This window comes from Muscardinus avellanarius (genome assembly GCF_963383645.1).
Source record: "Muscardinus avellanarius genome assembly, chromosome: 2".
Classification (NCBI taxonomy): domain Eukaryota; kingdom Metazoa; phylum Chordata; class Mammalia; order Rodentia; family Gliridae; genus Muscardinus; species Muscardinus avellanarius.
The window spans coordinates 29,051,118-29,070,200 of NC_137787.1; the positions used below are offsets into that span (position 1 = coordinate 29,051,118).

The following is a 19,083-nucleotide window of genomic DNA, read 5'->3' on the forward strand; positions in this document are numbered from 1 at the left end:
AAGCCAGTGTGTTTCTGTTGCAAATGGGAATCAGGTCAATTTCTGCATATACTATTAATTTTTATATAAAATTGTAACAATGACTACAGTTTGGGGATGAGATTATTTATCTTATGGTTTGTAGAGAATGAATATAACACCTGCTCAGAGCCCACTCCTGCCATGGGCTCATGCCTAAATAGTATTACTCCAGGGCTGAGAAGGATTCATAAGCCCTGCTTAGCAAGTGCTGCAGTGACATCCTCAGCCAAGGTGGCGAGCTGAGGCGATTCGAGCAGGTTGATGCTTCCAGAAGAGGAGACATTGCTGAGTCGTCGGGGTGATGCCACGCTGGATCTGCCTGGGGACTGTGTGATGATCTCAGCCCCGTGGTCCACACGGGCCTTAGCGTGCTCTCTGAAGTTCAACTTTTGGCTGTCAATCTGTTTAAGACAAGTGTCAGTACTCATTAGCTCAAGCATATTACCTGGCCCACACACACACACACACACACACACACACACACACACACACACACACACATATTTTCCCCCTGTGTCCCAGAGCTGACACTAATGTGACTTAAATTCAATTCGGTCATCCCGTCTTCTTCTTTGACTAGGTCATCAATCTAGGACCCCTTTTGATAAAGAGTATTTCAGAAAAACTTTGCTTTAAGACAAGATTGGCTGGTGACTTTGTTTCTTACCTTGACATTACCACCTCCAGGTACATGGTGAGCATTGTCAAGTGAACCAACTTTAGCTTGGGCCTTTTCTTTGAAATCCAGCTTTACACTCTCAATTTTCACACGTCCACCGCCTTTGAGAGGAGAAAGGCTTTAAAATGCTTTGCTAAAGTTAAATTTTGTATTTGTGATTACTTATTTTACCCAAACGGTTGTAGCAGATAGATCATTGCAGACTATAAACATATTACCTCTACTATTCTTCTGACTATAGATGTAAAAGAAATCTTTTAAAATTTGTTGTCCATATCATTTTCTCCAAATGATCGAGGATATTGATATCTTTCTCATATTGTTATATAGATTACTCCACATAATAATATCTTTCTTCTTTACCCATACGTACATTAGGAATCAGAGGAGGGTTTCTTATTTGTACAACAATACCATTAAAACAACACAGTGAAAATATTCTATTGTAATTTTCCTAAAACTTTTAATCACTTAGTTTTTAACTTCTAGTGGATAAAATTCAATTGAAATGAAACTCTTCTATTATTTTTCATGATAACAAGTCACCTATCCAAAGAAATTTTGGGTTGGAATGGTATACATACAGGCAAAATATAATTCTCTTTATCTGGAGATTCTGTATCCTTGGACTGAAAATTTTTGGGAAAAATTTGTATCCATAGAGAACATCTACAGACATTTCCCCATGTCATTATTTCCTAAACAATATGGTTTAACAAAGATTTACGTAGCATTTACATTGTACTAGGAATTAAAAGTGATCTTGAGATGATTTAAAATATACAGGAACATGTGTGTAGGTGACATGCAAATGCTATGTCATTTTATACAAAGGGTTTTAGCATCCTTTTGGGTATGTGGATTTAGCTATCTGCAAGGTTCCTGGAACCAATCCTCCATGAATACCAAGAGATGACTCATCATTTGTATTATTTTCAACATTGATAACTTTAATAATGAAATGAGCCAGGAGCTGAGTTGTTTATGACTCCTAAATTTCAATACCTTCATACCTTATTTAGCATGTAAGGATTCTAGGAGATGCTTGTACAGATGCCACAGGATGGATCTGACACTGAGCTCGATTTGATAATATTGAGACAGAGTTTTGGCCATGCCATTTCCCCTGAATACTAATTAATCTGAAACCCGAGGTTCTGTGGTTCTTTAGGGTACCACATCCCATCCTTCAGTGTGGTCTTGCCCTCTCTACATGTCTTTCAGACTTTCAAATGTAGGGGCTTCTTCCACACAAGGTACGCCCTGTTCTTTAGCCTGCCGTTGGCCACTACTGAATATTTTCTGATATCTTTGACTTGAAGAAAGTTAGACTCCTCTTTACCCATCATTACCTAGGGTTGCCTGGGTTCAGACTTGGTACACTTTCATTAGCAACTTGGTTTCACCATATACATTGTTATAGAAAGTCAGTAGTGAGTGATGGCCCTCTGTCCTCATTGCACTTAACGGGGGACTTTGCTTTGGAGAAAGTGACTAAGAGAATTTATGGAATCATGGAAGAAAAATGTTCAATTCTGGATTCTTGATGGTGTGTATCACTGTAGACTAAAGAGAGAGGTCTCCTAAGGCTTCACAGAAATCCTAAGCATTGTGGTGGTTTTCACATGCAATACCTGGACATTTAGGTTAATATCCAACTCCTACCCAGGGCCCTCTTAAAATTATAAGGTGCTATTGGGTAATATTTTGGAGAAATATCCATTCATTTCTGGCCTGCAGTGGAAGATTTTCATATTGTCATGAAACTCACACTTATAGGAGATATAACATTATTCTTCCTCAAAGTATGAATCATTTCATGAAGTGTTATTTTTACCACATTTTACCTGGCTTATCTACTGGTTGTGAAAGGATTAGCATTGTTGATAATGATCCATAAAAAAACTACCTTGGTTAGAGGCATGCCAAGGAAACTGGGCTTTAAACTGGATGAGATCAATTTTGGGGGGGATCTTATTGCATTTTTAGTGGTCTTTAATAGAAATTGTGCTTTTAAGCTTCTTTGCTAAATATGTGTTGTTTCAATATAATTTTATTAAATTTTGTTGAACTGTTTTGAAAAGAAAAATAAATACTGACTCATGATATTTCAAAAAAGGGAAACTTTAGTTAATTTTCCACTAGAAATACGTATGTAGCTGGTTACAGAAGTCAATTTGAATTCAGATATCTATGCCTTTGGTTTTGAAGAACTCTGGTACCCACCAAGAGCAGCACTGTGGAAGATTATAATATTTATTAAGCTTCAGAAATGAAGTGCAGATATTTCAATTTGTGGTTCCAGGTGTTGAGCTGTTTGTTTTATTTTCTCCTTAGATACTCCACATTCCAAAGTAACTTTGTGAAAGGCTTGCTGCTGTCAAAGATCACCATGCTAACACTTCTTTGTGAATTTAGTCATATGATTCAGTTATAATAGAAGCAAGAGCTAGATTTAGAAATAGGTGGGAGTCTCTGACAATAGGCTTTTGTGACCAGCAAATTATACACAGAATATTTCCTTATCTCTGTAAGATTTTTCTGTACATCCAAACCCCAGATGAGGGCATTTTCGTTCGAATTGCCCCCCTGTGTCTCCTCCGGCACAGGGCTGTGACTATCTCTATATTTCTATCTTTTAATAAACTTCTTTAAATTTGCAGCAGCTGTCCAAGCGATGAATACTTATTCTTAGCTTAGGACAAGAATCCACGGTTTTTCTGTTTGTCTCTGTGTGTCTGGGGGTGGTGGGGGGATTATTTCACACCACACACCTTTCCCCCCACCAACCTATCCCCCTGCAACATATTTGGCGCCCACGCGGGGCTATCTACAGCTGCAGGTGACTCCAGCCGACGGTGGTTCTAAAGCCACTGCATCTTGAAGGTCAGTAACCTTCCCTAAAATGGGACCAGATCTCAGAGGATGACTGGATTGCCGGCGCCAATGAGCTCTCTGGAACCATGGAGACCCCCCTGCCACGGCCTAGCTACGGCAGAATCTCCAGGGGAAGGGAAAATTTCCCATTAAATAGTGTAGGGGACGATAGAGGACTGAGAACCTCCTCCCGGCCTACTACAAGGCTTAGTGGCGGCCAGTACGCGATCTGAGATCCGCACCCTACGGGGGTAAGATCTTTGCTGCCTATGCCTACGTAGGGGGTGCAGGGCCAGTGCTTGGTCCTTATTGAGGCTTCTCGGAAACCGCTATTGTCTTGTCAGGCCCAATGAGTGCCCATCTATTAGGCCCACATCACGGATGGGACACTGTTAAAATCCCTATACAAAGTTAAATCTAAAAATGCCCATGGCCCACCTTAAGAAAGATCTCCAAACAAGAGACCCAAGCTAGGGGATGATAGTTTTTTTTTGTAATTTGAAACAGATTCTAGGAAGATAAGCTAGCGCGTTTGTTTTTAGAGACGACATCTAGGTAACGTTGCCATTGGCAACTGGAGCCACGTGTAATAGTTCTAAATTTCAGAGCATGAAGGGTTAAGTTTTTTCAAGAGGTCAAAAAGAAAAGTTTCAGGCAGGCAAGTCTGCTAGGTGGTGGCCACACTCAGCAGGAATTGTTTGACATTCAACAGGCAGGGAAAACTCAATTTGCATGGAAAAGCCCTCTGAGGAGGCAGCTCAAAGAAAGGCAACACCCAGCCGCTGGCCGGCGTGGGGATTTTAGGCCTTGCATGAGTGAAGTGAATACAGAGAAACACAGTAATAAGACCATTTTTTTTTTTTTGGTGAAAAATGGCAATAGACACCCCATCGGGAAAAGGGGGGCACTGTGAAAGTGCGGGAAATGGAACAGGAGTAAGGGGGCTAAATCTCCATATCCATTTCGGTTGGTGGAAAGTACTGCCCCGTGCTTCTCCACGGACGGGACAGCTGGACGTCCACAGCTGTACCCATGGCTTTAGGATAGGAAGTCTCATCAGACAGAGAACGGGCCAAGCAGCTCGATCGGACAGGGGAATATGGGCAAGGGGAAAGGGTGGCAAAGCCTCTTCCCATTTAAGACCCTCCCGGTGGGCAGCAAAGCGTGGGAAATGAGGCCACCCTCTAGGCCCCCACTTTCACACGGTGCAGGGTCAGAAGGACAACCTTCTGCGCACCATATGCTTCTCTGTCGTAAAATGAGATTCCAAGCATGTCCTAAACGCCGGGATTTTCGGTTTGAGTGCACAGCTCTGGGGGAGGAGGGGACGACCTCCGCTCAGACAGGACACTAAACCACACCCTTTTCCCTCTCAGATGGGTTCCCAGCACTCCAAGGTGGAATCCGGATCTCCACTCGCATGTGTTCTCCAAAATTGGGAGAAGTGTGACCCTAAGATGCTAAAGAAGAAAGCTCTCATATTTTTTTTTGCACCCAAATATGGCCGCAGTATGCGCTAGGGGACGAAAACACGTGGCCCCCACAGGGAAGTCTCAATTACAAGATTTTAAGGCAATTGGACCTATTTTGTAGAAAAGAGGGTAAATGGACAGAGATAGCTTATCTTCAATTGTTTTTCTACTTACGGGAACACCCAGAGTTACTTAAAAGGTGCAAGGTTGAGGCTATTGTGGCAGCTTTGGCTAAAACAGAATCTAAAGCACAAACGGAACAGAATCATCAGGAAGAGGGTCTTATAGGAGCCACAGGACCCCCTCTCATGCCCAAGGGATCAAACCAGACTAAGGCCCCTCCACCTCAGGGTAGCAACTCTGATATGCGGGAGACCCAGGGGGTGCCCGAGGCTCAGGGGCAAGGAGGAATGTTTCCTCTTGTAACGGTAGGAGGGGAGAAACGGGTCGAAGCGAGTCCATCAGCCTTTCTCGCTAGCAGAATTGAAAGAAATTAAAAAGGACTTGGGAAATTATACTACTGACCCTGACCATTACATAAAGGCATTCAGATTACTCAGTTCATTGTATGATCTTACTTGGAGAGATGTTAGATTACTTCTTGAACAAACTCTGATGTCTATAAAAAGAGATAGGGTATAGAAAGAGGCTAAAGCAATAGGGGATAATTATTTTGCGGCCTCCACAAATGGGGAATCATAAAATAGACAAAATATGCCCACAGGGGAACTGGCAGTGCCATTTGTAGACCCCAGCTCCTTGCTAGAAAGGAACAACTCGCAAAAGGCAAAAGTTTTTGAGCCTAACCAAGGTAAAGCCAGTGCATTGCAGGTGCAGCTTTAGCAGCCTGGGATCCGCAGGGTCTTAGTGCTGCCAGATTAGTTTCCAACTGGTTTTGCCTGCGGGCCGCAGACCGCCTGGAGAGAAAAGTTCACAGTTCGATCTGTCCACATGCAGTTCTTTCATGAGGATTAAATATAAGGCTATAACACCTACTCAAAAAAATAGATGCTAACGTTATTAGTTAATTCTTTACCCAGTAGAAGGGAAGGCCATCCTCAGACAGACTAATACTTCAGGCCACCAATTTGGTTTAACAGAGACTTGAAAAGGGAAAGATAGATGGACAAAAAGCCATTTAAGGATTCTGGCTGCTAGCAAAAAAACCTAGGCTCAAGTCTGTTTAAGGTGAAAGAGCAAGAGCAACTCTGGAGGAAATGCTCTCAACCAGGAGGCCATAAAGGTCCTCTGAGGCCTGGCTCACAATGCAAAGGGGGACCATTAAACGGCTGAGCGCCCCCAGTTCCGGAGGGAATTGGGGTCCTCAGACCTACGTTCCCAGTGAGTCCTCCCACTTACCACCACCTGAGTTAACTAAAAGAGCCCTAGGCGATCACGCAGTGAAATCCCGGAGGCCAGATCTGAGGCAGTGTCCTTCTTTCCTGGCCCAAGGACCAAAAGCTTAGCCAGGGTGCTGAGTCTTTACAGACCAGCCCTGAGCCATCTGTTTACTCAGCCTGCAGAGGTGTTTAGAATGACCTCCCATTCTACGTTCTTAGCCACACTAGGAAATTCAGCTCCTCTGATAACAAAGTTTTTTTTTTTTTCTTTTGCTGGTTGCACTAAAGTTATTACTCAAAGATATTTTTATCTCAATCAGTCTTAGCTAAAATGGTTACTTCAAAAAGTTGTCCAATTAGACTCCTGTGAGAAGTGATTAAACAAAGTTATTTTCTTTGACAAAATCAATGTTTTAAGATACTAGGGATGTTTTTATGATGTCATGGATTTCCGTGATAATTTATAATATAAGTTTTAAGGTGTATGTGGTCAAATAGGATATACAGTGTCTTTAATATTACTCCTTTTGCAAAATTAAGGTTTTAAGGTGCTAGTGATATTTATCTAATGTCTTAATTTTCCATGTAATCTATAGTTCAATTAAGTTAAAAATGCTAAATGCAATGCTTTAAAATGCTATTAACTTCATGAGGTTTAAAGTAACACAAGTCTTTTAAATGGGTTTCTTTAACTGCTGATATATGAACAACATTATTAAGTGATATGCTTTTTTATGGGGTTTGCTTAGATGTAACAACAAAAGACAGATTTAAAAAGTCTATATATTTCTTTATATGTTAGTAAATACAGAGAAAAAAGGTTTTGTGAAACTAAGAAAGCATGTTGTGAGGCTTGTCTTAAGGTTGTCCCTAAGGGAAACAAAGGACCAGATAAAAGGTTAGAGGGTTAAAGCAAGGTATAAAGCATGGATGAAATTTGTTTGGTTGTAAGTTTTATCCAAAAAAAAAAAAAAAAAAAACAGGATAAAACAAGAAGGTTAAAGCGCATTGCAAGAGGTGTGTGATAAGTTGCAAAACAGTGTTTGTGATATGTTTAGGCATGTGATAAAGATGGATTATTAAAAGGAAATACTAAAGTTCACCAGCAGGGATGTACTGTTGATAAAAAGGCTAGAGGATTACTTTTTGCCATAAAATTGGGAGACCCCAAAGTCTATAATAATTCTTTAAAACCTACATTTAAGATTGTTTACTGTAAAAAGTTATGGAAAACTATCAGTCACATTGTGCTGAGATGTAAAATTGGTCTTAGAGGTAACCCTAAAAATAGCTTGTTAAGCCCACCAAACACAAAAGCAATTGAAGAGCACATATCCAGGTAAAAATTAACACCTTGGTTTCACTCATGCCAAGGGAAACTTTTAGATCTTTTCTGACTGGGACATAGTCCTAGATACCAATGTTACCCTATTGTCAGCTGACCAATAAGTTTTAAGTAAACTTCAAACAATGCCAGAAAAAAAGGATAAATTCTGTTTTGTCCAGGTGAACTGGTATTCATCAAATCATCTAATATCTTCATTCCAAAGCCTATTTTAGGTTTCCACAACACTAATATCTGGATTCACGTGATGCAAAATAAACTTAATACATCCCACTTTTGTATATTTCAGTCTAAGTCAACAAAAGTTTTAATTTCTCATTTAAATGCTATGTTATTAACCTATATTGTTAAATATTATCTCATAGGATCAAAGCTTTCTGACAGACAAAACCTGGCAGACATCTACCGAGGCCTTTGACTCGTCATAGACACACACCACATGGACCCATCTGATCTCCCCATGCCAATTTCATACATATGTACCCTAAGCCGGGGCCCCCTTACGTCGCCCCTGTTCAGCTTCGAAGCAGCTCGATGAGTCGTCGCCCTGATTCCTTTCTTTGCTAGGGGTACATGTATGTATGTAATCATAATGGGGTGACATAGATGAAAACTTGGCTCATGTTAAATGGTTGTAAAATTAAAAACAAAAAACAAAAAAAAAAAAACAAACCCCAGATGAGTTCATCTAACTATTCTTATGGTCTAGCATGAAAAAAATCCCGCATTTTCTTTTGTATTCTGCAAGAAAATAGGCAACATGTCCAAATACTTTAGTTATGCTGTTGATGGAGCAGGACAACATCAATTAAGTGTTTATAGGCTTTAGCTCTAGACAGGGGAATTATCAAGATAGTATAGGACATGTCCTTGCTGTCTCATGAATAGCAGAGAAGCTAATTTCATGGTAGAAGTTCTGCAACTAGGAATGGAGATTTTATATATATAGTTTTTTTTTTATTTGACTTGCTTCGTAAGCACCCTTTAACAAAATGAAGTCTTATTTCTAGAAGTTCCCAATATAATTTTCCATTTTGATACTTACCTTACTTATCTTTGCTTCAACCAATAAATACTTCATAATCCTTTCTTGGTCAAAATTTTTGTTTTGCTCAATTATTTTTATACCTTTTTTTCTGATAATACTTGAAACAATGATTAATGAAAATGAGCCATGACCTGATTTCCATGGTAAGATGCCAAGCATAGATGGTTAAGACCAAGTAATTTACTTTTGATAATCCAATGGAATATATACATTATGTCAGAATATTCTTAGTAACATTACAAAGTTGACAGTTATTCATTATTATATCTATTTGGAGGTAAAATTTAGCAAAAGTATATATGCTATCAGACAAATGATTCATAATACATCAAATCTGCCCTATAAAGGAGGACACCCCCTTAGCAAGTGTGAATATAAATTCTACCTCAAAGCACACCTCTTATGAAATATTCTAGAAAAACAAAAGGAATCTATCGTCAAATAAGTTGGGGAAGCCTTGTTTTCTGCTGAGGATTTGTAGTGCTTATTGACTTAATGAAGGATCCAAGAAATTCATCAGATAAGTTTATCTAGCTGTGCTAAACACAAACCTTATTTTACATAATGTAAAAAATTTATGAAAAATGTAGGGAAGTAGTGCTTTCAATTAATGTTATTATATATGAAAATATAACCCAATGTATTTCATAGACTTTTTAATTAATGTACCTTTTAATTTTAACCTGTTCTATTATATGAGGCCTTGTCATGATAATTGGGTTCCTGCATCCCAAATGAAAATTCCTTAAATTTTCTAACTTAAGTCTCTTATTAACAAAGCATAAATATCAGGATTTTGAAATATCCTTTCAATTACGTATTTAACAACAACAACAACAACAACAACAACAACAACAACAACGTTTGCTTCTCAATTTCATAAATTCAAGTAAATATTTTTCCAACTTCTAAAAGTGGATACACTTACCTGGCCTGTGGCGGATGTTCTTCAGAGATCCACATTTGGATGTTACATGGCTTAAGTCTATCTTCTTGGTAACAATTTGTACCTGTGTGAACCACATAAAGCATACTTAAAATAGCTTAGATGTGGAAATCCCCAAGCGCCTATATAAAATGTACCAACACTCACGACAGGCAACAACATATCCAGAAATGTGAATTGAGGTGCATGCTCACATATACACACACATAGGAAAATGTAATTTCCCATATTTTCTACCCCGTGTTTGGACTGGAAAGACAAACCCAAGTGAATGAAAATCCTGGAATAGAGGTTTTATTAATAGAAAACAGACCACACCATAAAAGCATAGGAATGTTTGTATTAATAAGGCAAGCTTCCACTCAGAGAACTAAGCCACACCATTTTAAACCTTTCCATAGCAAAGAGCCAAGAGAAGTGATGGGTTAATTTTTTACAAAGTGAGTTTTACATACAGTGACCAGCATTGCTCATAGTTACAAGAAGATTAGTATTGTGTTAAATACAAGACAAAAGATCTAGATGTAATTTTTCTAAACTAGTATTAAATTGCAACATCTTAGTTAAATTGGAATTTTTCTTGTACACCAAATTGTAAAAGGATAACAATGTTTTTTTTTTCTTCTCTTTAGTGTTTCACTGAAAATCTTCCCTCTCTCAATATTGGGAGCAGTGCTTCTGCAAGTATGGTCCATTGTCCATCTACATCAGGAGTTCAGGGGAATACTCAGACACTGAGAGGATGCGGCCAAGGTATCCACATATTTAAACAAGTGATTTATTTCAGGTGAAATTTAAGACTATTGTATTGGAGGTTGGAAGCTCCTTATTTAACATCTTTATCCCAATCGGCCCCTTTCCACTGTGTTCTGACCAGCTGCATCTGCAGTACAGGATAGCATGTTCCATCTTCTGATACCCGCATGGGAATTACCAGAATTGGCACTGCTTCTGTGAGAGTAACACATGGTGTGCAGTTATAGTAAGGGGAACAGGGAGGAGGGCTACATATGTCAGTGTGAACATCGATCCTGAGGCTTAGCCCAGCATTCTTGAAGGAGCCCAGCAAGCATTGCTCTGGACGTCTATGACTGTGATATTTTTATGCTCGGTGAAAGCTCCTTGCAGAAGGCACTTTTCTCTTTCTCCTCGGCTTTATTTCTGCCCAGTGGAGGAGCAAGGGGCCAAGAGTTATTAGATTGCTGAGGATTCTGTATTTAATGTCTTATAAATTACTTGAGTCACATATCATAAGAACCTGGTTTACATAACATCTGTAGAACAGAGTCATCATGATTCACCTTTTAAAACTTATTTATAGAGAACCATGTTTCCCTTAGCTTGAGTGCACCTGACCACTGCAACTTGGCCTCAAACACACTTAAGAAATACAGATTTATCTTTCACTCCCTCTCATAGGATATTATTTTCACTAAATGAAAAGAGACAGGAAAAATCCCATCAAGACAAAATGTACACTAGGACTCTAATCCTTTTGCTGTGAATTATGGATGAACTATGCTTCACCAGTTTTGTATTATTCTAAATGATATCCTAACTTTCTTGAATAATTAACCACTGAAGATCAACATTACCCACTTTGGGCACTTTCAAGTATATCAAGTCTTTGCCTCAGGGTAATTTAAATGGGGATAGAAAAGGGTGAGTCCAGCCAAATTTTGCAGGGGGAGTAGAGACAGTGTAAGGAAAGACTCAAGACAGAAAGGCCAGTGAACAAAGTTGGCAAGTGAAGTGGGTTTACCATCCTCTGGGAACCCATGGGGCATCCTCAAAAGGCTTTCTTTCCCAAAAGAAAGCGAGAAATTTGCTGATGACCCCACAGGAAAGGATGGGAAGTCCATCACCCGCCTGCGAGGCCGACAAGCTACCATGCCAGGTGCCAGGTGGGGCAGTGGTGAGGAGAGAGGAGTGTGTTGGGAGGCGGCAGGAGAGGAGACAGGATGCTGGCTCTGCAGGTAGCTCCACACACTCAGGACAGCTTCCTGATGGAAGCTTTACTTACATTTCCGCCCCCAGCAGAATGTTTGATGTTATCCTTGGAACCACATCTTGACTGAACTTTGCTAAAATCGATCTTCTTGTTTAAAATCCTAACCTAAAAGGAATTGGAGGTAACTTCACTGTTCATTTTTCTTTCAAGATGCTGGGAACAGGGGACTAGAGTGGGGAGCACCAAAAATCCCTTTCACCTACATATTCATCTGGGAGAAAAAAATCAAATTGAGACTGAAGAACAGTTAGGTAAATATGAGCCCCGATTTCCCTGAAGCCCCAGGAGACAAACACTTGAGAGCCATAGATATTCCAGCTGTACCCAGGTGTAACTTAGCAACAGCTGGGGTGGGGGTAGAAAGTGAAGTTTGGATTGTCTTTGATGGGGAGGCTGCCACTCTTGTAGGGTCTCAGGTCTACTCTTTGGAAAATTCTGGAGTATGGTTCAGTGTGGTTCAGCCCAGGATCCTAAAGGACACACCAGTTCTCCCCCTGTAGCAATTATGAATCAGCTCCATCACTTGACTGCACTGTTCCACCAGTCCATATTGCATATGTGAGGGTCCCAATTGGTTTGGCTCAGTGTTGTAAGTCAGGATTCCCAGGCACACCGGGAAAGAACTCTTGGTTTCCTGGGAAGGTCAGCATAGAGTCTCTGCTAAAAGGGGCTTTATGATTCTCTTGCAGGGTTGGCTCCATGACTTTCCAAAGACCCGATTCTGGCAACTGCTCAAGAACAACCATTGCCAATGGTCCTGTGGAAGCATGCCCACTTTTGAGGTAAGAACACTAGAGCCCATTGGTTAGCTGCATTGAACTAGGGCATACAGATACAGTCCAGGCTTTGGTTGGGTCCAGAAGATTTGAGGGTAGTTGTTTTATTTCTAATTTCAGGAAATCATGCATTCATTTTGAAGACAACAGCAAATCCAGATCTGGAAAGACATCACTCTGATGTGATATAAGTACAAAGTCATAACTCTTGTGACTTCTTACATCTGTCTTTTAAAATTTGCATGTTTTGGAGGAGAGATACACAATATAAACATAGGAAGAAAAGCTGATATTTGTTATTGTTGTTGTCGTTACTTGTTTTATTTTGGGTATTACCACTTCCCCTCTCCCACCATTGCTAAAGAGAAATCATATTTTCAATGCTTTAGGGGATAGTTTAGCTTCTTATAAAAAAAAATCTAAAGTTTACCCAATATATAATTCTATCATGAAGAATATCAACATATCTCTTAGTATTTGCAGAAAAGAATCTAAAATTCAAAAAGACGTTGAATCCTGACTATTTTTAACTAGGCAAAGCTTAAATCACAGTGCCTGTCAAACATGGGCAGGACAGTTCTTTCCTTGCAGGGAAATTTCATTGACAGCTCTCATCAACAGCCCAAGGGTAGGTCCTCTTGTCAAAATTTGAATTCAGAAGCCATGATGATTAGGCTACTCTCCAGGGCATAATAAAAGTTCCAACTTAAAAGCTTGGGGTTATCACTGAGTCTATAGCTAACAATCAGTATAGTTGAACTGGAAGAGTTTCACTTGAACTGCAGAGAATGTATAAAGCCAATAAAAGTAATTAAATTTAATACTTTATAGATTATTTTTGGGAAGCAAATAATATTTTTATTATCTGATAATACTTTAAATTACTCTACATGACTATTTTGGAAATGAAATATAATTCACTGGAGTTATTTACAAAACCTTGGGGATAATATAAAATATTTAATATTTCATTTATATATCTTAATTTAGAAACATTAGAGTACCAATCAAGTGACTCATTATCAAGTGATCAAAGACAGACACTAATCTGATTTACTTATTGCAAAAACTGGAAATTCCAAATTCAGTTTCATAAATCTGTTTGACCTTAACATTTAATCAACTGTTTAACAATTTTTATGATTTTCCAAACAAATGATTCAGTACCAAAGGGTCACTAACACTATTCAGAGATGATTTAGAATCTTCAAACCCTACGACTCAATAGTCCTGTTAATTTCCTCCTGATTGTCCAGGGTCATAGATTTTTTGGTGACACCACTACCTGGCCTTTTGTGATGGCATACTTTCTCAATTTATGTCTGTTCAGCCTGTAGTGTGAAGCAGACTTCTGACATCTTTACTGGTACATTCTTTACATATTTCTATATTTCAATAGCTTTATGTTACATTATATGAAGAAAAACATGACAGAATAAATAGAAACGGCCCTCCTAGACCTTCATTTTCCATCTTGCTTAATGGTTGAGTAGTAGAAACAAAACTACTTTGGATAGAGGATGCTTAATGATGAGCGGGATTTAAGCTACAGCTTGACCACCAACACCTGAACACCTACCTCTTCCCTGTGACTAATACTGATGTCTTAGAAATATTACAAATTACAGTCAGGCGTGGTGGAGCACACTTGTAATCCCCGCGCTTGGGAGGCAGAGACAGGAGGATTGCGCAGGTTCGAAGCCAGGCGCGCTGGCTTAAGAGACCCTGTTTCCAAATTTACAAAAGTATAAAATAGGTCTGGGAGTGTATCCTGGAGGTAGAAGGGCTTCCAGAAACCCAGTACCACCACCAAAAAAAAAAAAAAAAAAAGAAAAATTACAAATTACTTCATGTCAAAGATCTCTTGGATCATTAGAACTAATTAACACTACGGAGTGAATTCCACAAATAATAGCAGTCTTCAGAAATCATTCCATGAGAGAAAAATAGATGGCTGCTATGAAAAATGGATAATATTCCAGTTTATTATTTTTTTTCTTTTTGTGGTACTGGAGATTGAACCAAAGTTTCATTAGGTTGTTGAAAGTCTCACTAAATTGCTGAGGCTGGCCTTGAATCTCCTATTCTCCTGTCTCAGTCTCCAAGTACTGGGATTATAGGTGTGCAACACCACACTCACCAGAGTTGAGTTTTAACTTTAGATTTATGAATGGATCTAAATAAACATTTGTTTTTTTTAAAAAAAAACAAATATTAAGGTTAGGTAAAAATTGTGTTTTTTTTAAAAGTCTATATAAAGGGAAGATTATTTTAACATCTTAAGAGATTATTTAGAAAAACAACTAATAAACTCCTATTTGACAAAAGAACTAAGTCTATGTTCATGGTATGAAGGATAAAAAAATGAATAATCATTACCTAATGAAACCATAGTTTAATATTTTTAATTTACTTTAGCCAAAAATTTACTTGTGTTATTAATATAAGATGGGGTAATTTAGAAGATTGTGATAATCTTCTGTATATTTCAGAGCAGATGTGAAAAAATTACATCCATCAAATGGTTCATCTTCCTCCAGCTCTTTTCTATCCAAAATTCCTTCAAATTCCCCACTGTTTATCAATGTATCAGAACTTCTTAGTGAGATAACAGATTTCTCAGCAGTTCTCATTTTTCAGCACTCTCTTCTGTTATTCTCTTTATATTTGGGGTAGACTATGTTACGATCCAGACTTTAAGGGCCTTCTTTACATTTTCAACTTCATCCCCATGTTTTTAAAATCATCTCTGTCTAGAATGACCACATTCTAAGTTGTGTCTAACAGGTCATCGTTTAAGGCTCAGTCCAATAAGGTACTCTAGGCAAAGGCTGGCAAAACAAAAAACAAACCCCAAAGATCTTAGAGTTGGCTGAAACAGGAGGAGTGCAGGGTCGAGACCAGTATATGGTGAATTAGCAACACTCTGCCTCAAAATAAAAAATAAGTAAATATAAAAAGAAAGAAAGAAAAGAAGGACTGGATGTAGTTCTCTAGTAGAATCCTCCTAGGTTCAATTCCACATGCACCAAAAATATATTTTAGGTTCCTAGGTTTTATTCAAATGTTGATGATTTCACTTGCCAGATAGTTGACTTTTCTTTAACATAAGGGCTATATAAGTGTGAAGATTATATATATGTGTGTGTGTGTGTGTGTGTGTGTGTGTGTGTGTATAATGTATACAACAGATAATATAATTCTAAGGTAATCAAAATTATTTAAATGTTTACTAATTCTTGCTTTTACCACAGTAGATAAAAACTCTGCAGTTACTTTCTGGGGATTTTTGGCTATCCCTTGTGTGAGTCTAGTGGGATTTAATTGAAATGATCTGCAACTCTCTCTCTCTCTACATATGTTTAATTTTTTTTTGAGAAATGAACATTTTCTCCCTAAACAGAATCACTCTAGAAAAGGATAGGAAGACAACAGAAATACAGAATATGCTAAAGTAAGAACAAATCTATCTTACTAGTTATTTGAAAATATGAAACATATAAATGAAAGAGAATATATTCCTAAAGTATAGTTTTTAGTTAACATATATGCCAGAAGCATTTGTCCGAATGTCAACATGAATTTCTTGTGCAGTAGGATTTCGATTTTTTAAAAATTTGACACTCTGATACTGCTTTTTTTTTTAAGCTAAAGACCCACATGTCAGCTTGATATGCTGAAATATGGATGGTAACTGGGTGTCTATGAGTTTGGATTCTGTCTAGAGCCTCAGGCGTCCTCCAGGAATGAACCTCAGTTGCAGCAACATTTCAACTTCATTTCCTTCTTCCTCCAGTGAGATTGTCTCAGAAAGAATGCTTTGGGGAGGCTAGTTTGCAGTCATTTGACTGACTTTCCTTCTAACTTGCTGGAGATTAAGCATCTCCTCTGGGTTTCCATCATTTCTCAGTAGTGCTTAAAATGAAGACCTCTTTGGCCTTGAATTACAAAAACACTTTCTTTTCTCTCAAAAGTATTTCCCATTCTACAACATTGAATTTTAATGAAAATTACTTATTTAGCCCCTTAAAAATCCTAAGACAGCATCTTAGAAATAAAAATATGACCACGTCAGAAATTCCTGAAAATTGAACATTATCTCACACAATGATGTTCTTCAATGATTCACCTACTGACAGCCTTGTATTCTGGGTACTGTATTCAAGCACACACCATGATGGCTCCACTCAGAATGTTAATGAATTCTGCCTGTACTAACCAACAGGTTCTTCAAAATTACTTACATCAAATATAAGTAAACATATACTTTAACAGAGATTTAAATAGAAATAAGTTTATGTCAAAATGCACAATACCATAAAACTCTAAAGGAGAAAGACAAGTTGAAGGGACCTATTTTTTTCTATGTAGACTGTACCACATGTCAAAGAAGGTTAACCACATTTAAAAGCCTTGGGGTGGATAGATAACGTTGAATGATTTGGAAAGAACATTTTGGTAGAAGAGACAATAAATTTTGTCATTAGATCCACTATTAAAATTATTTAAATGGTTTCTCTATGGAAGCTGGAAGAAAAAAAAGATAAGCACAACATTTGTCTTTCATGAAAATAATCAGAGAATGGGCTTTTTTGAATTCATGTAACTTATTGACATAAGTGTTTTTATTTCCTTTAAATTTTTAGAAAATTAAAAGGAATACTGGGCCAAATTGGTGAAGAATATAACTTAAATAATCTGTTCAGGTAGTTGAGAGCAACTTAAAATTCCAAGCTTGCCCCATGTCTTCACTTAGTGTGTTAATGAAAACACACAAAAAGGGGCTCTACGGGACTAAATTTTATAAATGCAAAGCAATTTTCTCAGAGTTTAAATAATTATTATTTATAATACAAGCTCCAAAACATTTTGCTACCTCACGAAAGACATCTGAATTATAGTTATGCAATTTCTATTGCATAAAGACAGGGCCCTGATCATAAGAACCTTGCACCTTGAGATAATAAGAAATTTGATACCATAAAATAAATAAACACATCTTGTCAATATACTGTAATGCATTTCAGTGGTTAATTTTTTTTTCATAATAGATTGACTGACAGTACTTTAGACTTTATAGGGTATTTTTATTACTCCTCTTGTTTAGCACTTATCATAGCCCTATGGAGATGGAAAGTATTGGTTTGGAAAGGACTTGAGATTAAATAAAATCAAGATGGTAGGGAACAAGAAAAGGAAAGAAAAAACACTCTTGTTGGCCTAGATTGTAGAGACCACTTCTAATTGTTTGCTGGCCCCCTTTTGTTATATAATACCTAGGAGCCTTAGTAAAGGTGAAAGAATAAATGTATAAATGAACAAATAGTCTTGCACTTTATAAACATGTCTATATGTTAGTGGCACCTAGTAGACATTCACAGTGGTAACTGCTATAATTTTATATATTGGAGAAAGATTCTTGTTGGCTGTAATTTATTGTCTTCAGAATTACTTCCATTTACCTACTTGAAAACTTAAGGCAAACTATTCAATTAGCATGTAAAAGGCCTAAAAATGTCTGTGGATAATATCTACAACTTTATAAGAAAATGTAAGAAAGATTCCAGTGTACAAGTCTACATTCCACTAATTTCATTCCCTTCTTTCTCCTTCTCGATCACTCTGTCTCTCCCATTTTGCCCCTTTTATATTTCAAATATTCTGCTGTTTTTTTTTTTAAATCCATCTTCAGTTTGCTCTTTGCACCACAAACATGTATGGAATCTATTAGAATGCCTAAGTGCATGTTTTTCAGTGATTTGTAATGGAAAATACTGTCAAACTCTAACTAGAACCACACATTTGAAAGCTTAAAGCAACTTCATACTCTGTTTATATAAAATGGTGTTATATACAAAAAAATATTATTTTGATGCTTCTATTTTATAAATAAGAAAGTTAAGGACTGGAGATATCAGTATCTAATACCATATGATACTTCAATATCTCTAGACCAAGAAAAAATTCAGCTCTTAAAATATGGTCCAATATTCTTTTAGCCAAAACTCACTGTGGCCCAAACATTTAAAGTTTCTTTAGATAACAATTGCAATGGCCTAAAGAAGTCACACTCATTCAACAATGTCACTAGAAAGGATGCATCTTTCCATGAACATGGTATACTATTCATTCAACTTTCGATGAATCAATATTTATTAATAACCTACTGAGTGTGAGGCCCTGAAGACAGGGCAGACCTTATCTCTGACTTTGTAGAGGTTATGATCTTATAGGTAAGACAAGATAGACATTAAATAACCATTATAATTAGCATATCTGACCTTAGAATGGCTGTGGCCAGGAATGAGGCATAAGTATGTAAGTTACAAAGTAATCAGTGGAATACATGGGCATAACGTTGCAGAGATCATGATCTACTTAACCACCCTATCCAATGAGCAGTAAACAAAAATAGCATCTGGAAAAGAGTCTCATTAGTAAGATTCAATTATTACAAAGGTGTATAACTTGTGATTTTTAAATGTGATCTTCATATAGCTCATAGAAAACGAACCTGTCAAAACATGTAGAAGTACTCCATATCCATCAAAGTACCTCTAAAAAATTG

At 37.7% G+C, this 19,083-nt stretch overlaps 1 protein-coding gene across 29 annotated transcripts in view; it reads right to left on the reverse strand.

Moving 5' to 3' along the window:
• Positions 1-206: 206 nt before the first annotated feature.
• The window catches only part of MAP2 (microtubule associated protein 2), a gene marked incomplete at both ends in the record, with an annotated part of 81,346 nt that continues 62,469 nt past the window's right edge, over positions 207-19,083 (reverse strand). For 24 of the 29 annotated variants that reach the window (XM_080689880.1, XM_080689879.1, XM_080689867.1 and 21 more), the window contains 3 exons: positions 207-422; positions 689-801; positions 9,711-9,792. In XM_080689880.1, coding sequence (XP_080546006.1) covers positions 207-422; positions 689-801; positions 9,711-9,792 — 411 coding nt within the window. Of the gene's footprint in view, positions 423-688; positions 802-9,710; positions 9,793-11,751; positions 11,845-19,083 lie in introns of all 29 variants that reach the window. The other 5 variants (XM_080689871.1, XM_080689876.1, XM_080689869.1 and 2 more) reach the window with 1 other exon arrangement.